The 16,766-nt window shown below is 37.5% G+C and overlaps 7 protein-coding genes across 9 annotated transcripts; 4 read left to right on the forward strand and 3 right to left on the reverse strand.

Moving 5' to 3' along the window:
* The first annotated feature begins 1 nt into the window (after position 1).
* On the forward strand, positions 2-2,052 carry LOC100634967 (60S ribosomal protein L3-like). Its single transcript, XM_003382729.3, has 10 exons — positions 2-84; positions 153-345; positions 460-628; positions 795-930; positions 976-1,056; positions 1,108-1,216; positions 1,266-1,507; positions 1,577-1,672; positions 1,726-1,845; positions 1,894-2,052. The coding sequence occupies exons 1-10, from the start codon at positions 82-84 to the stop codon at positions 1,951-1,953; spliced, it is 1,209 nt and encodes a 402-aa protein (XP_003382777.1). The 5' UTR covers positions 2-81; the 3' UTR covers positions 1,954-2,052.
* On the reverse strand, positions 1,990-6,371 carry LOC100635093 (protein HID1-like). The gene is made up of 25 exons (XM_019997378.1): positions 6,282-6,371; positions 6,070-6,219; positions 5,894-5,957; positions 5,727-5,824; positions 5,616-5,672; positions 5,482-5,538; positions 5,362-5,408; positions 5,194-5,315; positions 4,961-5,087; positions 4,643-4,871; positions 4,535-4,591; positions 4,363-4,452; positions 4,205-4,295; positions 3,917-4,068; positions 3,791-3,869; positions 3,675-3,736; positions 3,523-3,625; positions 3,402-3,454; positions 3,130-3,345; positions 3,000-3,085; positions 2,765-2,945; positions 2,552-2,643; positions 2,398-2,497; positions 2,295-2,353; positions 1,990-2,163 (listed from the first exon to the last, which is right to left on the reverse strand). The coding sequence occupies exons 1-25, from the start codon at positions 6,345-6,347 to the stop codon at positions 2,097-2,099; spliced, it is 2,505 nt and encodes an 834-aa protein (XP_019852937.1). The 5' UTR covers positions 6,348-6,371; the 3' UTR covers positions 1,990-2,096.
* LOC100635092 (ribosomal L1 domain-containing protein 1-like) lies at positions 6,369-7,654 on the forward strand. The gene is made up of 4 exons (XM_003382730.3): positions 6,369-6,436; positions 6,490-6,635; positions 6,775-6,892; positions 6,996-7,654. Exons 1-4 carry the CDS (start codon positions 6,413-6,415, stop codon positions 7,500-7,502), a joined length of 795 nt encoding a protein of 264 aa, XP_003382778.1. The 5' UTR covers positions 6,369-6,412; the 3' UTR covers positions 7,503-7,654.
* Positions 7,536-9,368, reverse strand: LOC109582599 (uncharacterized). The gene is made up of 3 exons (XM_019997411.1): positions 8,866-9,368; positions 8,450-8,687; positions 7,536-8,085 (listed from the first exon to the last, which is right to left on the reverse strand). The coding sequence occupies exons 1-3, from the start codon at positions 9,268-9,270 to the stop codon at positions 7,670-7,672; spliced, it is 1,059 nt and encodes a 352-aa protein (XP_019852970.1). The 5' UTR covers positions 9,271-9,368; the 3' UTR covers positions 7,536-7,669.
* Positions 9,369-9,434: 66 nt separating this feature from the next.
* Positions 9,435-10,345, forward strand: LOC100635215 (ankyrin repeat domain-containing protein 40-like). Its single transcript, XM_003382731.3, has 2 exons — positions 9,435-9,584; positions 9,651-10,345. Exons 1-2 carry the CDS (start codon positions 9,469-9,471, stop codon positions 10,300-10,302), a joined length of 768 nt encoding a protein of 255 aa, XP_003382779.1. The 5' UTR covers positions 9,435-9,468; the 3' UTR covers positions 10,303-10,345.
* On the reverse strand, positions 10,300-12,462 carry LOC100635216 (mitochondrial dicarboxylate carrier-like). The gene is made up of 13 exons (XM_003382814.3): positions 12,329-12,462; positions 12,148-12,267; positions 11,827-11,893; positions 11,730-11,774; positions 11,594-11,642; positions 11,241-11,282; positions 11,132-11,175; positions 11,007-11,077; positions 10,912-10,955; positions 10,808-10,856; positions 10,644-10,724; positions 10,536-10,592; positions 10,300-10,480 (listed from the first exon to the last, which is right to left on the reverse strand). Exons 1-13 carry the CDS (start codon positions 12,425-12,427, stop codon positions 10,385-10,387), a joined length of 864 nt encoding a protein of 287 aa, XP_003382862.1. The 5' UTR covers positions 12,428-12,462; the 3' UTR covers positions 10,300-10,384.
* A 42-nt stretch (positions 12,463-12,504) lies between these two features.
* On the forward strand, positions 12,505-16,383 carry LOC105313199 (U3 small nucleolar RNA-associated protein 6 homolog). 3 transcript variants are annotated; one of them, XM_019997385.1, is made up of 21 exons: positions 12,506-12,644; positions 12,695-12,779; positions 12,825-12,866; positions 12,910-12,981; positions 13,029-13,049; positions 13,098-13,209; positions 13,713-13,831; positions 13,885-13,917; positions 13,963-14,004; positions 14,055-14,130; positions 14,174-14,258; positions 14,303-14,394; positions 14,444-14,521; positions 14,577-14,677; positions 14,743-14,823; positions 15,130-15,321; positions 15,385-15,474; positions 15,532-15,641; positions 15,690-15,762; positions 15,845-15,917; positions 15,975-16,383. In XM_019997385.1, exons 1-21 carry the CDS (start codon positions 12,553-12,555, stop codon positions 16,118-16,120), a joined length of 1,815 nt encoding a protein of 604 aa, XP_019852944.1. In that variant the 5' UTR covers positions 12,506-12,552; the 3' UTR covers positions 16,121-16,383. The 3 variants fall into 3 exon arrangements, with proteins under 3 accessions (XP_019852950.1, XP_019852944.1, XP_019852946.1); XM_019997387.1 differs by having other exon boundaries at positions 15,130-15,315; XM_019997391.1 differs by lacking the exon at positions 14,174-14,258 and having other exon boundaries at positions 12,505-12,644; positions 14,290-14,394.
* The last annotated feature ends 383 nt before the right edge of the window (positions 16,384-16,766 follow it).

Consider the following 16,766-nt stretch of genomic DNA (forward strand, 5'->3'; position numbering starts at 1 on the left):
CCCACCCTTTACTGCACTGCGCATGCACCTAATAGATTCTCCTCGTGTTATCCTCTTTCTTTCTTTCTTGAATTAGAGAAAATGGTGAGTACTATAATCCCTTTCCATCTTCTCCTTCCCCATGCATTAAATTCATTCTGTCCCTTTTTCAGTCTCATAGAAAGTTTTCTGCTCCAAGGCACGGTTCTTTGGGTTTCCTCCCTAGAAAGAGATGCAAGAGGCACCGTGGGAAAGTCAAGAGCTTCCCAAAGGACGATCCCAGCAAGCCCTGTCACCTTACAGCCTACATGGGCTACAAGGCAGGAATGACCCACACTGTACGTGAAGTGAACCGCCCCGGATCAAGTGAGTTGTAATATTATTGTAGCACTTGCTTTTCAGTAATAAATAATTTGTAATGTTTTTGATTATGCATATCAGTGCAATGAAGGATGCAGTGTTAATTATGCTATCCCATAGAGAGTCATAAGAATGAAGTGGTAGAGGCTGTCACTATTATCGAGACTCCTCCCATGGTCTGTGTGGGTGTGGTTGGATACATTGAGACTCCTCGTGGCTTAAGGCAATTAAAGACGATTTTTGCTCAGCACATCACTGAGGACTGCAAGCGTCGCTTCTACAAGAACTGGTATGTGGTTGTCGTCCTCTTGTTACAAATGGTTTTTGAAACTGTGCGACTTGCTGATTAATCAAAACAGCTTACACTACTCTCTCGCTGTTTGATTGGTCGATGGTTATCATGGAAACTCCTCTCACATTTAGCTGATGAGTTTCCTACTTCTCTCTTTCTTAAGGTATCGTTCTAAGAAAACCGCGTACACAAAAGCAGCCAAACGCTGGGCAGACGAGGCTGGGAAAGAGGCCATTAAGCAAGACTTTGAGAAGATGAAGAAGTACTGCAAGATAATCCGTGTCCTTTGTCACACCCAGGTAAAACAAAATGGCTGTCATTCTTTATTATTATTTGATCAATAGTTGAGTAAGATTAAGAGTCTGAAGCAAAAGAAGTCACATTTAATGGAGATACAAGTTAATGGTGGAACAATTGCTGATAAAGTAACAATTTAGCAAGGGTAAATCTAACATCATAATCTCTGCCACTCTTAGGTTGAATGGGCTAAGGAACATTTAGAGAAGGAGATCCCAGTAAGTGATGTATTCGAACAGAACGAGGTCCTTGATGTGATTGGAGTTACAAAAGGAAAAGGATTTAAAGGTACCAAGCACAATCATGTCAATGTTCTTATTGGCACCTTTGTTAAAAGGTGTCACGTCTCGTTGGCATACAAAGAAGCTTCCTCGTAAGACTCACAAGGGACTGAGGAAGGTTGCTTGCATTGGGGCGTGGCATCCCAGTCGTGTGCAGTACTCTGTGGCTCGTGCTGGACAGAAAGGATACCATCACAGGACAGAAATGAATAAGAAGATTTATAGGATTGGGAGCGCAACAGAAGAAAATAATGGAGGGACCAAGTCTGATTTGACTAAGAAGAGAATCACTCCAATGGTGAGAGAGAAAACAGACGAATTGTTTATAAGATTGTAGAGTAGTATTACTAGTATTGTCTTTTCATAGGGAGGTTTTCCACATTATGGAGTGGTCAATAATGATTTCTTGATGGTCAAAGGTTGTGTGATGGGACCCAAGAAACGTGTCATTACACTTAGGAAGGTAAGTGGCAAAATTAATGGTCCTTTTTTAATGTCATTCTTTTCTCCTAATAGTCTCTCTTGGTCAACTTTAAGAGGAAGGATAGGGAAGAAATTGATTTGAAGTTTATCGATACTTCTTCTAAATTTGGTCATGGTCGCTTCCAGACTGCACAAGAAAAAGCAAACTTCATGGTAAATTTAATACTATCCTCTAATTGTCTTCACTTTTCTTCTTAATAGGGTAAGCTTAAGAAGGATATAGAGAGGGAAAAAGAAGGCCTTGCTGCAGCTGCTGATTAAAAGACTTTGATTAATTACTTAATTGATTCGTTTTTCTTGTATAAAGAATCGATCTATTTGAAAGTGATCAGAATCTTAATAAAATTAAAAATAATCAAATTATAATTAACGATAATACAAAACGACAGAATTTTTCCTCCTTATTAAAAGTCTTTATTTACAATAAACAGTTTCACAGTGGTCTCGTACCAAATTGGGGGATGGAAATTCCTTGAAAGGAGAAAGTAAAAATTAAATACTCATTGCAACTGATAAACTACATGTACTTTCACCAAATATGACTAAGAGAGAATCCTCCATTTTATATTAGTAACATGCAGTGACCATAAGCACGCATTTACCTGGAATAAACCACGCCCCATATATAAGTGTGAAACCACGCTTCAGTGCTGGCACTTGACTACAAAATAACATAAATTTCATTTTTAATAATTAATTGAGAACCTGATATTTTCTAATAATGATCGGGTGTGGGACAGGAAGCAAACCAACCAGTGTACCGTTCTTCAAATACTCCAGGATCTCCTTTTCAGTTTTTATGTCGCTAAGAGATTTGAATTAAAATAGTTCCTAGCTTGTGGCATTAATTAGAACATACTTATCAGTGCAAAGTTTCTCGACTTGAGGTACTAAAACCTGAAGCAAACGAAGGACAGTGTGTAGGGGGAGTTTATCCTTCCATGATTTAACCTAAAAAGTATACAATAATAAAATTAATATTTTAATCTACATGTATGAGAGGACACCCTATTTCTCTTCTCAAAAACTCATTCTCCAGTACTCATTCCCATACTGCCCACATACTCCATACCCATTCTGGTGTTGGTTTGAAGTCACTTGGGCTGGTAGGCTCCATCAAGTGCCTGTTACCTCTAGCTAGACTATCTCTCATTGGCAGTAATGGCTTGGGCCTAAGAGCTTTCTTATTCCCAGTAGCCCCAGCGCCCGAGACTTTAACCGGGAGGTCGTAAGATGAAGTAAAAGTGACTTGACTATCAAAGATTAACAGAATCATGTGATATAACCACACACAACGCTAGTATTACTTTGCTGGATTCGGCGCCACTTCAGTCGTGGGTGTGTTTGGCTCTGACGTAGGAGGACGATCATACTCAGTCTCTTCCATAGTAACCTAGGGGAAGAAGGATGGTCTTATCTACTGGTAACTGGTCAGACCTGTTTAATTGTAGTGATCTCTGGCACGTGCTTAGGAGGGCCTTTATTAGCTTTGACTTCTTTGCCTTCTTCTCCTCCTCCTTCTGCTCCGTGTCCTTCTCCCTCCTCCTCCTCCTCCTCTTTTTGTTCCTCTGATTTACTGTTGAGAGGTTTCCTATGAGATGGGCGTGGTCGAGGATAAACCGAAAGGCAAGAGTCCTCGGATAATGCTGCCAACTAATAATAAATAATAAATAATAAATAACAACAGTAACAATAATTAATATTAATACCTGATAAAATATATCCTTAGACCTGACGATGGTATATACAATGCCCGTATTACCTGTAGAATGATAATAATAATAATAAGGTTACAAACAGGGTCATCCCCCCTCTCTCTCCCTCTCTCACCGTCAAACTGATATTGAATGAGGTTATTAAAGACTTCGAGTAAATAAAAAACAAGATAGTGGTTCATTGGCTTTGCAAATAAAAACCAAGTTGTAGAGAAAGACTACAAAAATAAATATCATGATATGAAAATAATAAATTTAAATACTAACTTCCATTAAATGCATTAACCTTGTACAAGTTAACATGCACAGAGATTTCAAATATGGTGACACTAAAGAAGAGAAACCGGTATCAAAAACACGCCCACCCACTTAATTAAACCTACCGTTCACAAGAACTGTCAACAAGCAATCGTAGAGAGGCTGTATACGAGATAGACCACTCGTTATGATTTTATGAAAAACCTAAATTTAAATAAAAAATAATGTAACATTGCAGCTGCTGTCATTACTAGGAACAAGAGGTCAGCATGAGTCCCACTGAATCGCGGGAGGTCCATTGAGACAGGGTGAGAGTAGGCCTTGTTCAATCTAACTCCAAAGTTCCTGTCACCGCTTAGCACAAGGAGAATGAATACTCCAACGTGTAGGAGACCGATCATATCTTTAAGAGAAAGAGAGGATAAAATAACTTTCTTCAAGGTGTAGTAAGAAGAATATTAGTTCGATCATGTATTTTTCAAAACAAATTATGCTATAAATATATGTTCATGCACAATGAGATATGGTCTCAAACTCACTAGGATTGCTGCGTGTCACTAAGAGCTCTTGCAACAAAGGGACTAGCAAGTCAAACAGTACTGGCCCACGAAGCAAATGAGCCAGAAACTTCTACAATAGAGAGAGAAAGAGAGAAAGTGATCCACATCTCTTTAAAAAATCATGAGACAGCTTTTACTTGATTGAAAGATATGAATTTCCATATTAATATGTACAATACTTCAGTAAAATAAATCCTCTTAACTGATGCTGGCAAATATGTCTGAGTCTAAACAAGAAACAATAACAATCATAAAAGGATGCATTAAGCTATGAAAAGCAAATCCGAAAATATCCAAAGTTTTACTGACCTGTCTCAGTGGATTGGCAATAAGCTTCGTTAAACCTTTCACAATGAAATCCAAATCCTATACATGCAAATATATAAATAAAATGGCAGCCACTGCTCTCTCTCTTACTTCTTGTTGATGCAAACGTGATAAATAAGCCAAAAAGAGGTTAGCTATCCCAGTCTCCTTCTGTATTATCATTGCAGGTGAGAGGGGCTCTTCGGTTTGGGGCGTGGCACCTGTCACATGACCGGGGGGCTGCGGAGAGTACGGGACAAAGTTGAGAATAATGACAAGAAGGTTGGCACAGGACTCTGTCAACTCTTCTCTAATGTCGCCAACAAAAGCATAATAATAACTGGAAAAGAGAGAAATAGTATTCGCTAGTTGCAATTACAAATTTCTATAAAACTTGACCACTAGCTCTACTCTTTCTCTATCTCTTACGGTACTCCGTATCCCACAGGATCATAATTACAGACAACATTCAATAGAGAGGTCAAAAGAGGGAGGACATGTCTATTAGCAGGTGAGGTAAAGTGAGCCAACCATTGATTGGGACTTCCTGAAATCTCTATCAGCATAGAAACAACAAAAAAATTACGGACAAACAAGTAATATAAACATTTCTGTTTCACTGAAAAATGAGCATCACATAAAATTAATATTTAAATATTCACCTCCAGGTGCTACGTACAGACTCTCAGAGAAGCAGGTTATTAGCAATTTAATAATTTCCATTCTGTGCGAGTCAATCTGTTTATTAGTTCCGGGTGACTTAGAGGTGCCTATACCAGCCTCCCTGCATGTGTAGCATTAATAACCACACCCATAAACACTACCCTTACCATATGTAATCGGAACTGTCGAGAGACGCCAAATCTTCGTGTTTCTCCTGAAAAGAAGATATACACAGTATAATTATGTGGATGTAATGATTAGTGTATGTATGTGTAAATTCAATTTACTGGCCCTCCTTGATTTGATAAAGGTATGACAGTGAAGTCGGGACAAAAGAGCAAATCCTACATAACATAAGAATCACAATGATAGAAGCCAAAGAGAAAGAGAGACAGTGAAGATAAAGGTAGTTGTGTCTCACCGTCAGTGAGTCCAGCAGTACTTGCGCTAGGGCAGGAGGTGAGCCCTGATCTGGAGCCTATTTATAACAAAAATGGATACTTTAATAATGTGAAGCTTAATGAATGAAAACCTCATTGACGTGAGCCGGGGTCCAAAAGAGAAGCCTCCAGTCTGGAGACTCAAATAAAAACGGAAGCAGGCGAGTCAAGAACCTCACGCAATTCAAAACTGAACAGAAAAAAAACAACAGAATAGTGTTGTGGTGAAAATGATGGTGTTTATATTAATAGTGATTACCAATAACGTGTTCGTTTTCACCACTACAGGCAGTTGAAGCAGCTGCACTAATTCTTGAAACCAACTACATTAAACAATACATGTACATGTAAAGTATAATTAATTATATATATACATAATTACATATGCACAAAATATAATTTTTCAATTTTATTTCATCGTTACGAGGCCCTCACTTTAAAACAAAGAGCAGTGAGGTTACCAGAGCGAGTGTTCATCATCTCTTTGATTTGTTCGTGAGTCAATGAAGTAAAGAAATCGTTACTAGTCAAGGATGGGTCGGACCAATATCTCTCCCAAAAAGAGTCGCCCAAACTCGCCACGGTCTAGAGGGCGGGAGAAAGAATAAAAGGCTCAATGTGTACCTGATTGGGATCATTATTAGTACTTGTTCATTTGTTATAAGATCATTAATGGCCGTCTTGAAGGACTCCTTGCTCGAGCTGGAACCCATTTTGTTTCTAATTTAGAGGATTCTAATATTTCTTTGAGTTTCAGACTTGACCACGTGGCACCATCATGGCATTTTTGAAGGAAGATCAAGTAAATTTCTCTCTTTTCCAGTTTTCATGACATTTATCCTTTTTTCCTTACAGGTGAAGCTAGCACTTGATGCTTTAAAAAAGTACCTCACTGAAGTAGAGGCTAAGAAGAAGCCTGATTTGCTTAAAGATGATCAATTTGTATACTTGACTGGAGAATATAAAACAGCAAAACCTTATTCGTCCTCTCCAAAGAGAATGTAATGCTCTATTTTGCAATAATATATCTAAACATTAATTCGTGGCATGTTAGTAGGTGTGGCAATATGCTGTGAGGCCACACCCTTAATGTTTTTATTATTATTTTAATTTCATTTATGATTATTGTAATTTTTGCAGATTATTGCCTCATGGTTTAAACGAGCCCGGAGCTGTCGATGTGTGCATTTTTACTAAAAATCCAAAAGCTGAAGTCAAGAAGCTTTTTGAAGAGAAAGGTGTCAAGCTGATAATAAAAGTAGGTCCATTATTAATAGTATTACTATTGATTCAAGACTGTTATGGCTGATTTGTCACTTAATTATACCTACTGCATTAATTTCAAATCTCTATGACTCTAGATAATCCCTCTCACAAAGATTGGCACTCATTTCAAGTCGTTTGAAAGACGCAAGCAGCTGGCTGGGATGTACAACGTATTCTTGGCTGACAGTAAAATATTCCCTCTCTTATTTAAGAAGCTCGGCAAGGCTTTTCTTTTCAAAAGAGGACCACCTTTTCCGGTCGACTTATCAAAACCGAATCTAAAATCTGAACTGAACGCCGCCATATCTGCCACTCATTATCGGACTAGTAAGACTACAGCACTCTCCGTTAGAATAGGGAAACTCTCGATGCCATCGGAGCACCTCCTCCAGAATTGTCTGACAGTGTGCAAGTATCTTGGTAAGCACGTCCCAAGAGGATGGAAGGAGATCAAGTCATTGTACATCAAGACAGTGACAAGTGTCTCTCTTCCTATTCACAATAGTTTAGACGTAATGATACCAACTAAAATGGATGACGAAGGCAGCTTGAACGAGAATCAAGACCGAATTCAAAGAAAGAGATTGCGCATGGATATCTAACTGTTATTGTTGTTATTGATTTTCAAAGAAAAATTAGAAAATATTTTACACTTTTGTTATAAAGCGAGTCTCTATTATGTATTATAATATTAGAGAAATTTGTTATTTACAATGTTTACTGTATACAAAATGAATATATTTTTTGGAACTTTTATCCTGCTTCAATTTCAAGAGTGATTGCTACCGGCACTCTCATTCCCCTGTCCTGTATTCTCCAGCGTCAATAGCGTGTTACTGTCAGCTGTACTCATTAATGGAATAAGTTGTACTGATGATGTACCAGGGAAGGGATTAAGTGTCATCAAGGTTTGTTGGATCGAAGAATTACCCGCTCCTCCACCTTTGAGTACCAGTTCTAGCTCCTGTCCATTCTCTAGTCTACTGATGTCCTTGTCTTTCCTTATAAGGACGTTGGGTAGTTTGCGTATCTTTGACACGTCGTCTGGCGATACTTCCAGTTCTTCACAAATATTCCTCAGTAGGTCAATGTATGAGAAAGTCTGGATGTCAACTTCAATGAAATCAGTTTCACCACTATCAGCTATACGGACTTTGACTGTAGCGATTTTTGACGAGTTTGAGCCTGAAGGAGAAACAGAGACGATTAAAAGTCAATGCTAATTAAAAGTACAAGAAATTTAATAAGAATAACTGAATGTGTGGCATGCAACTGAAATCAAAACCCAATACCTTTCAAGCATCCTATTACAATATGGAAGTTGGTCACTGCTGCGTAGACATGTTATTGAGCGTGACGTATCATGCGTGAATTACTTCTCAATATGAACAAAACAATAAAACAATAGTAGTACTACTGTATCGGCATAGTACCAAATGTGTGTACTCTAAATGGAGTACAAAATGGGCTGCTATTAGAGACATACGGGTCTCCTCACTCTTTAATGTTACCCTATCTCTTCCTCATTAGTATATCTAGAAGCACTTACCATCGAAACATATTCGTTTAGCCTCAGGTATCGTTAGTATTGGTGGAGTATGAGGGGCATGAATAGGGTTTGGTAAAGTGACAGTAGTGATGCTATTGGAGATGGGAATATTGGAAAGGGTGGTGAGTGGAGAATGCTGCTGTATAAGCTGAGAGTTGTTAGCTAGCTGGGTTCCCACTTCTTGAATCTCTTGTCTTTTCTGAGCTGCAGAGGGTCGTCTTCGATTGCGTACCCAATTCTATTTAAAAAAAGATCATGGGAAAATTAATCGTTTTTTTGACAACAACCACAATGCTGAAAGCTAATCCTCTAGATAACGATATTCATGTTCACATGTGCCACCATTTGTCAATTAATTATTGTTAATAGAAATAATAATAATAATAATAATAATAATAATAATACCGTTGCTATACCTTAATGACGTATAGCTCAAGTCCAGTCTGGTCAGCCGCTGCCTCATGTAAATGGTGGAGATTATGTGAAGCACTAACCATGCCAGTCTTGTAGAACTCCTCAAGAATCTTCTTCTGGTGTGGAAGTATCACTGTTCTCTTTCCCTGCACTCTTGTAAAGAGTTGGACCTTTTGTTGCTGCAGTAGCTGTGGAGGTGGTGGCATGAGGTGTGTGCTGTTACCGCTATAAGGACCCATGCCCATGCCTTGGCCGACATTACCCCCGTCTATCTCGCTCGTTATCTCCCCGTCAGTCTCACCAGAGTCTTCGTCATTCTCCTCTTCCTCTGGTTGTATGTGCTCTACCTCCACATGTACGTCCTCTAGCGGATTTGCTGCGTCAGAATTGGCGCCGTTACTGTTCATCTCTTGACTGATCGCACTCTTGTCCTATCAACTCTGTGCTTATCAACTCTCTTGTCTCTTGTGTCAGTGTGTCAACCTGACCGTAAATCCCTACCTATTCTAATTGAACGAGCACTTAAAATTTTCACCGCAATAGATCTATCTTTAATTATAAAGATTTCTAAATTATTTTTTGTCATTTGGATAAATAAAGTAAACATGGCGGACAAAGATGAGGCACTGAGAGAAGCTGTTTGCATAGGTAACATGGAGTCTGCAAGAAAACTGATCAAGATGGGAGCTTCTGTCAACTCTCAAAACATAGTTAATGGCTGGTAAGTCTGCATTGCAAGTAAAAAAACATCATTAATAATTATTTTTAATTTTTTTTATTTTTAAAGGACGGCACTACATTGGGCCTGCAAGAGGGGACATAAGGATTTAGCAGAATACCTTTTATCTTCAGGAGCTGATCCATCAATAAAGTCATGCAAAGGAGAAACTCCGGACACCGTAACAACTGACAAAGAAATATCACAGCTCCTTTCAACAGGAGGGGAAGCAGCCATGAGTCCGGGAAATGATGAGGCCTTTCCTACTAATCCCCAACTCCCGATAATTCCAAATTACTTGAGAAACCCTCCATTTCCTTACACTGATACGTTAACGGAGCGTTCACTTGATCTCACTGATCTACATATATCAGAATCAAAATCAAACAATGATTCAAAATCTAATCAATCTGAAATCAACTTTGATGATGCAAGTAATGGCAGAAATCACTCGAAATCAAGCGTCAATGACTCAGAAATCACAGCGAAGGAATCACTTAGGGTCAAAGTCCGTATAGCTAATAGCGGCGAGACTGATTTCATTGAAGTTGACGTGCAGACTCTCTCATACATTGACCTACTGAGGAATATTTGTGAAGAACTGGAAGTATCGCCAGACGACGTATCAAAGATACGCAAACTACCCAACGTCCTTATAAGGAAAGACAAGGACATCAGTAGACTAGAGAATGGGCAGGAGCTAGAACTGGTACTCAAATAATTTATTTATTTTTTAAAACAATGATTATTGATAGTATAAACAACATCTGTAGTGGTTATCATGGGTATGTGATTATGGTATATTAAGAATTTAGGGGAAATAATCGTCGTAATTGTTCTAGAAATATCCACGTCAAGATCGTTTGGGGTCCTAATCTCGTAAATGATGGAACGAAACCCTGAGACAGTAGAAATAAGATGAATGATAGTTTTGATTTGTTAAATTATTGTTACCTTAAAAAATCCCAGAGGTCCCAGTCTAGCTGTGTACAGTGTACAGTGGACTATCGACTGTTTGAAAGAATGATGATGATGTTAGTTTTCGTCAAACTATTACAATACCTTGTAGTCTCCAGGTTTTGCATTCATCATTCTAGTCTTTACCACATCAACTGGTTGTGTCATGGCAGTTGCTATAATACCCTGTACCGTGTGTGTGTGTGTGTGTGTGTGAGTGAATAATACAGGTAGATATTGGATACTAGTTAAACCAGTTCTGAGCTTACAGCTATAATGCTTGAAGAGAAATGAGTGATTATGTTGTCGGAGAAGATGCTAAAAAAAGTAGCAAGTACATGATCATGATCACAGTGAATCATATACACTATACCTTGTAGATATTAGAAATTGTTTCACTTGTTCATACAATGCCACCTGGAAACAAGACACACCCATAAACCCTCCCCCCGTACTTGTGATTCGTACCTGTGATACAGTTACCAGCACTGCTCTTGTTATATTCAGTGAGGACCCACGCCATAAATTCATAACACCCTCTGCAATGAAACATGCACATACAGTGCAATTATATGTCACCAGGATCATTATACCTTCTCTAATAACTCTAATTAGTCCATCTCCTATATGCTTGTAACTGTCAGAGAGTAAGATAAAGAGAGAGAGAGGATAAAAGAAGGCACATGTGCATGGTACACTTACTTTCTTCTCACTTCTAGAGCAACCTTTACATCATTCTGCATCCTGTTGGTAGAGGTGGAGAATAGATTATCATTAGCATAGCATTAATATTGAAAAACAATCATATTATTTTAAAATGTCCTGGATCTAAGGTGAAGTGTAGCTAGACTAATCATATGACCTACATACTAATGCACGTGGAACAAGAGTGAGAACATGACTAATGTCGTTAAGGTATGCTTGCTTACTCCTCAAACATTGTAATTGATAATTTAGTGAGTAGAGGCTAATTATAACGTTGTGCCAATACTCAGGAGTTTCCACCATTACTCACTCATTTGAGATACTATAATGATGACTATGTTTCCTCTTACCTTACATTCACCATGTCAGCTGGACTACCAACTAGACCACCACAAGCACCTACAAAAGGTTACATAGCCAGATTTAGTGATAAGATTTTAAGTTTATTAACAGCTGCTAGATAAGCATAATTAGCAAGATATGTACCTCCAATGGCGCCAATGACTATCTTCTGATAAAATGGTACATATCCTATTATGATTTGAAACAAACATTAAGAGAAGACATTGTCTTTGTGTGTTACCTTTATCTGCTTGTATTTTTGCTCTCAGTACTTCATATATGCCAAATCTTGTCGTCGAATAGGATAACTGGGTAAAGGAAGCTTAAAGTGTTTAATGGGTTACAGTGTTATTGTTAATTTGTGAGGCAGGAAGTGAGGATTTTAAAGTTTTGTATAAGCAGTGTAGTTTATAGTGTAGTCCTGATAATAAAGGACTGGGTACTATTAGCACTTATAGACAATACTGACCGAACAAAAGGCCAACTGATTATCAATAAAGGTCAGAGCTAGGGTCAAAGGGAAGGAGCAAATTGTTTTGTTTTTAATTTTTTTACACCACACCTGTCTCGCTAGTGATGCACTGAGTCCATTGTATAAGGCAAGATTCCCTTGCGTTCTGACTACGTTGACTGCCATAGAGAGTAGGCGCTTCTCTACTACCTGCTGTGTCTGCAAATGAACCTAAAGCAAGGGAAATAAAGAGAAAGAATTGACACAGACCCTTGCAATCAGCCTAGTATACTTTGAGAAGGTCCAGAGGATGAGTGCAAGCAGCTGCTCCGGCAGAAGCAAGGCCACCAAGATACCATCTCTGCTTCTTCGTGCTCTTGTTCACCGACATTTTTTGAAGTTGGTGGGTGTGTTTAATTAATTGATTGTTATTAAATAATTATTGATCATTAAAATGATTGGTCACGCCCACATGTTTTACACATGTTGAAACACGTGTTCAAGCTTGAATGAAAAATGGCAGATTCAGTCAACCTAATCCTGGAGCGAATGCTCCCTCATCTAGAGGAGTTACAGCATACTGGTATATTTCAGGAGGATGAGATAAGGTTTTGGAATGTCTTGTTAACTTATGCAATTTTGTTTCTTTTTAAAATAGAGACATAGTTAAGAAAAGACGACAAATGGAGTATCAACTTTTTAGGCGTCCACCAAAGAAAGAAGACTATTTAAAAGCGATCGAAGTGATTTAAAATTATAAATAATTTTTAATATCGGTTTCATTTTAGTTTGAATATAATTTAGACAAGCTTCGTAAGCTACGCAAAGAGGTGTGTGTATTTCTACTAATTATTAATTATTAATATTTTGAAGAAAATGGGCGTAGTCGGCATGAGTCAGGATGGTGAATTTGGTATTATTAATAGGATTACTAGTCTATACAGGGTAAGCTCCTTCATCATCATTACTCTTAAATTATCTTTAATTTTCAGAGGGCAACAACGTATTTCAAAGTGAGCCATAATTATTATAAATATTTTTATTCATTTTTTGTTATTTAGGATGATATATCCTTATGGCTTAATCACATTGACCACTGTAGATGTACTAACCAGCACACCATGACCAGTAAACTCTTTGGTAAAGCACTTGCTATTCATCCCACTAATGTTGGTATGTTTATTGCTTTTACCATATTAACTGACAGGGTTGAACTAAACAGCTTGCTCCATAGCTAGCAAGCACTATAATAGAATGCATGGTATTTGGAGCAACTTTAAAAATTTATAAAAAATCCAAACTTGATCGGAACCAGCTCAAAGTTTCTACACAACATAAGTACATGTATATGCATCAGAAAAAGTTATAAAAATAGAGAATTTTCTACTTTTCATTTTTGGCAAAATTTGACAAAAATCCCTGTACTATAGTACAGGGACTTTTGCCCGATTTTGGAGCAACTTTAAAAATTTGTAAAAAAATCCAAACTTGATTGAAATGGACTAAAACTTTCTACGCAATATAAGAACATGTATATGCATCAGAAAACATTATAAAAATTAAAAATTGTCCACTTTTCATCTTTGAAGAAATTTGGCGAAAGTCCCTGCACTATAGTACAGGGACTTTATGCCAGAATCCTGTGGGAAATTGATGATATCCCATGTTGATTATAGGGTTGTGGATTATGGCAGCTAAGTTTGAGTTTGAGGAGAGACAGGACACTACGGCGGCAAGGGTTTTATTCCAAGAAGGGCTCAGAACTAATAGAGAGAGTGAGAAGTTATGGCTAGAAGTTAGCATTAAAATCTTCTTGCCTTATTATAATTATACTTTTATTATACAAAGTATTATAGACTGGAGCTATTGGCTGTTGATAAAGTATGCATATTATAGTGCTATTTTTCTATTTATTAATCTCTCTAGCTAAGAAAAAGAAAGAATGTTCTTATACTAAGTACAAATGAAGTTAGAGTGATTGCTTTTTTTTAAGTAAAATGATTATCTTCACATTATAGGAGGCACCTAGTGATGATGTGATGGATTATGCCATCAGTTGGCTGGTCTATAATGAGGCAATCAAATCAATTCCAGGTGAAATGGAATATCTTATGTCATTTCATATTTTGTTTTGCAGATAATGCGTCATTTCGAATTGCTTTTCTACCAATCTTGGTTCAATTTGAAGAGACGCACAAGAGAGAGCAGGAGATATATGACAAGTAATATTTTCTTTTTCTCCTTTTATTTTAGTTCTTCCTCCCAGTCTGTTAGCTGATTTTCCTAATTCTGGTTTAGTACATGATGCTGTTGCCAAGAGGAATTGGCTTAGGATTAATAATGAAGACTCTCTCCCTGGTAACTGAAACTGCATCTAATGTAATGTGTAATACCCTTTTACACATAGTAAGTAAAGTTAAAGAACTAGAGAGAGAAACTGAGAGACTTTATAGAGAAGGGATTGAGAACTTGAGTAGAGCTGAAGGTATATCGTGTTGTTTGTAACATTTTCATTCATCGTAACAATGATGATATTTCAGTTCCAGAAGAAGAAGAAGAGGTTTCTCTTTGGGAGAAGTATATACTTTGGTCTGTAGAGAGACTCCAATATTGGAATAGAAAGAAGGGGCAGGCAAATGAGGTGTGTTTGTGTGAATCATTTTTAATGGCATGTTTAAGCAGCTACATGTATTTCTTCTCTCGTAGTCTGGGATTACTAAATTATTGGACATCTGCTCCAAGTGTTCTTCAAAAAGGAAACTGAATGAATCTCTAGCTGTCAAAATGGTATTGTGTGTTTTCAAAATGACAATTTATGTAAATGATGTAACTCAAATTTGTGATTAGAATTACACGTTTAAACTTTCTGTATGGCATAATGGTCATCAATAATGTGTGTTGAGGGTATTTTTGGAGCTGTAGTTTTGGAAAGAATGGATTATACCCGCTTTTTCCTAAATTTGGCATATTTTTCCAATGCTCAAAACTGTCAGAATAAACTCTCTTACATGGTATAAGGGCCTCAATATGTGTTAGAAAATTTGATTAAATGTTGATCGTATCCACAATGCATGTAAGAATTAATTCATTTAGGTCAAGTTACTTCAAACTAATGGTTTACATGAGCCAGCTGGTATATTAGTGAAAGAGATGGTAATTCTCTTCCCCTTCTCCTGTCAGTTGTGGTTGATCAGACTTCACTCTGAGATATTAAATCAGGCAAACTTTGAGACTCTTTCTGATCTATTTCATGAGGCGATCTTGTCAGTAAAAAAAGAAGTACATGTATGTTGCTGATTTTTACTTTACCATTTTCTTAATATTATCAATCCTATGCCTTTTTCCCAGCCATTGGCTACACAGATTTGGCAGTTATATATTAATCAAGTCATCCTGAGGCACTCGTCAAGCCTTGATGAAATAGAATCAGTTTTTCAAGTATTAACCAACCATACAATAACTATGTCTATTAGACTATTAATTTATCTAATTCAGTCTTGCCTGCAGTCATTGCCTTCAGCTAGTTCCGAACCTATTCTCCTCCAGTATTTAGATTGGGTATATATTAGCAGAGGAATAAAGAGCATTCGTAACACTTACAAGAAGTAGGCAGAAGTCTCCATTTAGATTTTGGTTAATCATTTATTTCTTAGAATGTCAAAAGACAATCAACAATCTCTCTCAATCTGTGTTTACATGAAACTTGTCAGTTATGAAGTATCCGAGGTAACGTCTAAAATCTGTTGCATGTTTTGTATATCAAAATATGCATGTCCAGTGACATTATGTCTCATGTCTCCATCAACAGGTTAGTATTAACAATAGAAGAATCGTTGACCTTTTTGAGGCAGCAATTAATAAGTATGGTTGCACTTCAACAGGTTTGTATCTGAATATTATAATAATATAACTCTCCATCTTCTCATTCTCACTTTAAGATTTGTGGTTAGAATACATAAAGACTGTAACATTGCTAGGCTCAGCCAGTGAGGTGAGTGACTTGTATTGGAGAGCTACTAAAACTCTTGATGGAGGGCTGATCGCCCAATTTATGAGTAGACACAGCTGCTTGAATTTTTCTTAGCTTAAAAAACTATTAATTATTGTTTATACATTATCCGCCCCTCCTTTATACTGTGTTGTGTGTAAAAGTTATTATTATAATTTGATAAACTTTGTACTTGTGGGGACAATTCACAGAAATGGGTAAATTTTACATTCGACATGTACACATGTTGAACATTTGAAAGGAGAAAAAGACAAATAATTAGAGGGAGTGTGTGTGTGTGTGTGTAAGTCATGTGTTCTGTGTATTGTTAGTATAATATATAGGTTTTTAATTCAGTCTTCTTTATCATCGCTGTTTGTAAAGCTTTCATGGGTTCCAGTAATCTCCGTTTCTCTTCTCAATCTTGTCTTTGCCCCTTTAACCAAATGTACCGAGGATTGTAGAGACACAAAAGCGAAATAAACCAGCGTTGCTGCCCCCGTACAACAACCAGCCATTGTTAGGGCGGCTGCTAGAGCCACTGCTAGCCCAATAACTCCACACAATACGAGAAACCCTTGCCAGACTATGGCGGCAATCATGGTGAATAATAATGTCCCAAGGGCAAAGGAGATGAAGGCCAATACGGGGAATACGGCAAAGCAAAGGAAACTCCCTCCGGCGAACAGTCTAAGAGGATGTTCTGTACCATATTGGACCAGCTCATTAAAACGGGATGACA

This window comes from Amphimedon queenslandica, unplaced genomic scaffold (assembly GCF_000090795.2).
Source record: "Amphimedon queenslandica unplaced genomic scaffold, v1.1 AMPQUscaffold_13519, whole genome shotgun sequence".
Classification (NCBI taxonomy): domain Eukaryota; kingdom Metazoa; phylum Porifera; class Demospongiae; order Haplosclerida; family Niphatidae; genus Amphimedon; species Amphimedon queenslandica.

Excerpts from the sequence above, each read along its gene's own strand:
- LOC105313199 (XM_019997385.1), top strand. The coding sequence starts at position 12,553 with ATGGCAGATTCAGTCAACCTAATCCTGGAGCGAATGCTCCCTCATCTA. Across the intron at positions 13,832-13,884 it reads GTGAGAAGTTATGGCTAGAA|TATTATAGACTGGAGCTATT; the intron begins GTTAGCATTAAA and ends TATTATACAAAG. Across the intron at positions 14,395-14,443 it reads TAATGAAGACTCTCTCCCTG|TAAGTAAAGTTAAAGAACTA; the intron begins GTAACTGAAACT and ends TTTTACACATAG.
- LOC100635215 (XM_003382731.3), top strand. The coding sequence starts at position 9,469 with ATGGCGGACAAAGATGAGGCACTGAGAGAAGCTGTTTGCATAGGTAAC. Across the intron at positions 9,585-9,650 it reads CAAAACATAGTTAATGGCTG|GACGGCACTACATTGGGCCT; the intron begins GTAAGTCTGCAT and ends TTATTTTTAAAG.
- LOC100635092 (XM_003382730.3), top strand. The coding sequence starts at position 6,413 with ATGGCATTTTTGAAGGAAGATCAA. Across the intron at positions 6,437-6,489 it reads CATTTTTGAAGGAAGATCAA|GTGAAGCTAGCACTTGATGC; the intron begins GTAAATTTCTCT and ends TTTTCCTTACAG. Across the intron at positions 6,893-6,995 it reads GTGTCAAGCTGATAATAAAA|ATAATCCCTCTCACAAAGAT; the intron begins GTAGGTCCATTA and ends CTATGACTCTAG.
- LOC100634967 (XM_003382729.3), top strand. Across the intron at positions 931-975 it reads GTGTCCTTTGTCACACCCAG|TTGAGTAAGATTAAGAGTCT; the intron begins GTAAAACAAAAT and ends TTTGATCAATAG. Across the intron at positions 1,846-1,893 it reads AAGAAAAAGCAAACTTCATG|GGTAAGCTTAAGAAGGATAT; the intron begins GTAAATTTAATA and ends TCTTCTTAATAG.
- LOC100635093 (XM_019997378.1), bottom strand. The coding sequence starts at position 6,347 with ATGGGTTCCAGCTCGAGCAAGGAGTCCTTCAAGACGGCCATTAATGAT. Across the intron at positions 5,825-5,893 it reads TGAAAACGAACACGTTATTG|TTTTGAATTGCGTGAGGTTC; the intron begins GTAATCACTATT and ends TTTTCTGTTCAG. Across the intron at positions 3,346-3,401 it reads CTAAGGATATATTTTATCAG|TTGGCAGCATTATCCGAGGA; the intron begins GTATTAATATTA and ends ATTTATTATTAG.
- LOC109582599 (XM_019997411.1), bottom strand. The coding sequence starts at position 9,270 with ATGAACAGTAACGGCGCCAATTCTGACGCAGCAAATCCGCTAGAGGAC. Across the intron at positions 8,688-8,865 it reads TTGAGCTATACGTCATTAAG|AATTGGGTACGCAATCGAAG; the intron begins GTATAGCAACGG and ends TTTTTTAAATAG. Across the intron at positions 8,086-8,449 it reads TAAACGAATATGTTTCGATG|GCTCAAACTCGTCAAAAATC; the intron begins GTAAGTGCTTCT and ends TTTCTCCTTCAG.
- LOC100635216 (XM_003382814.3), bottom strand. The coding sequence starts at position 12,427 with ATGTCGGTGAACAAGAGCACGAAGAAGCAGAGATGGTATCTTGGTGGC. Across the intron at positions 11,643-11,729 it reads AGTCATTGGCGCCATTGGAG|GTGCTTGTGGTGGTCTAGTT; the intron begins GTACATATCTTG and ends AACCTTTTGTAG. Across the intron at positions 11,078-11,131 it reads AATTAGAGTTATTAGAGAAG|AGGGTGTTATGAATTTATGG; the intron begins GTATAATGATCC and ends GTTTCATTGCAG.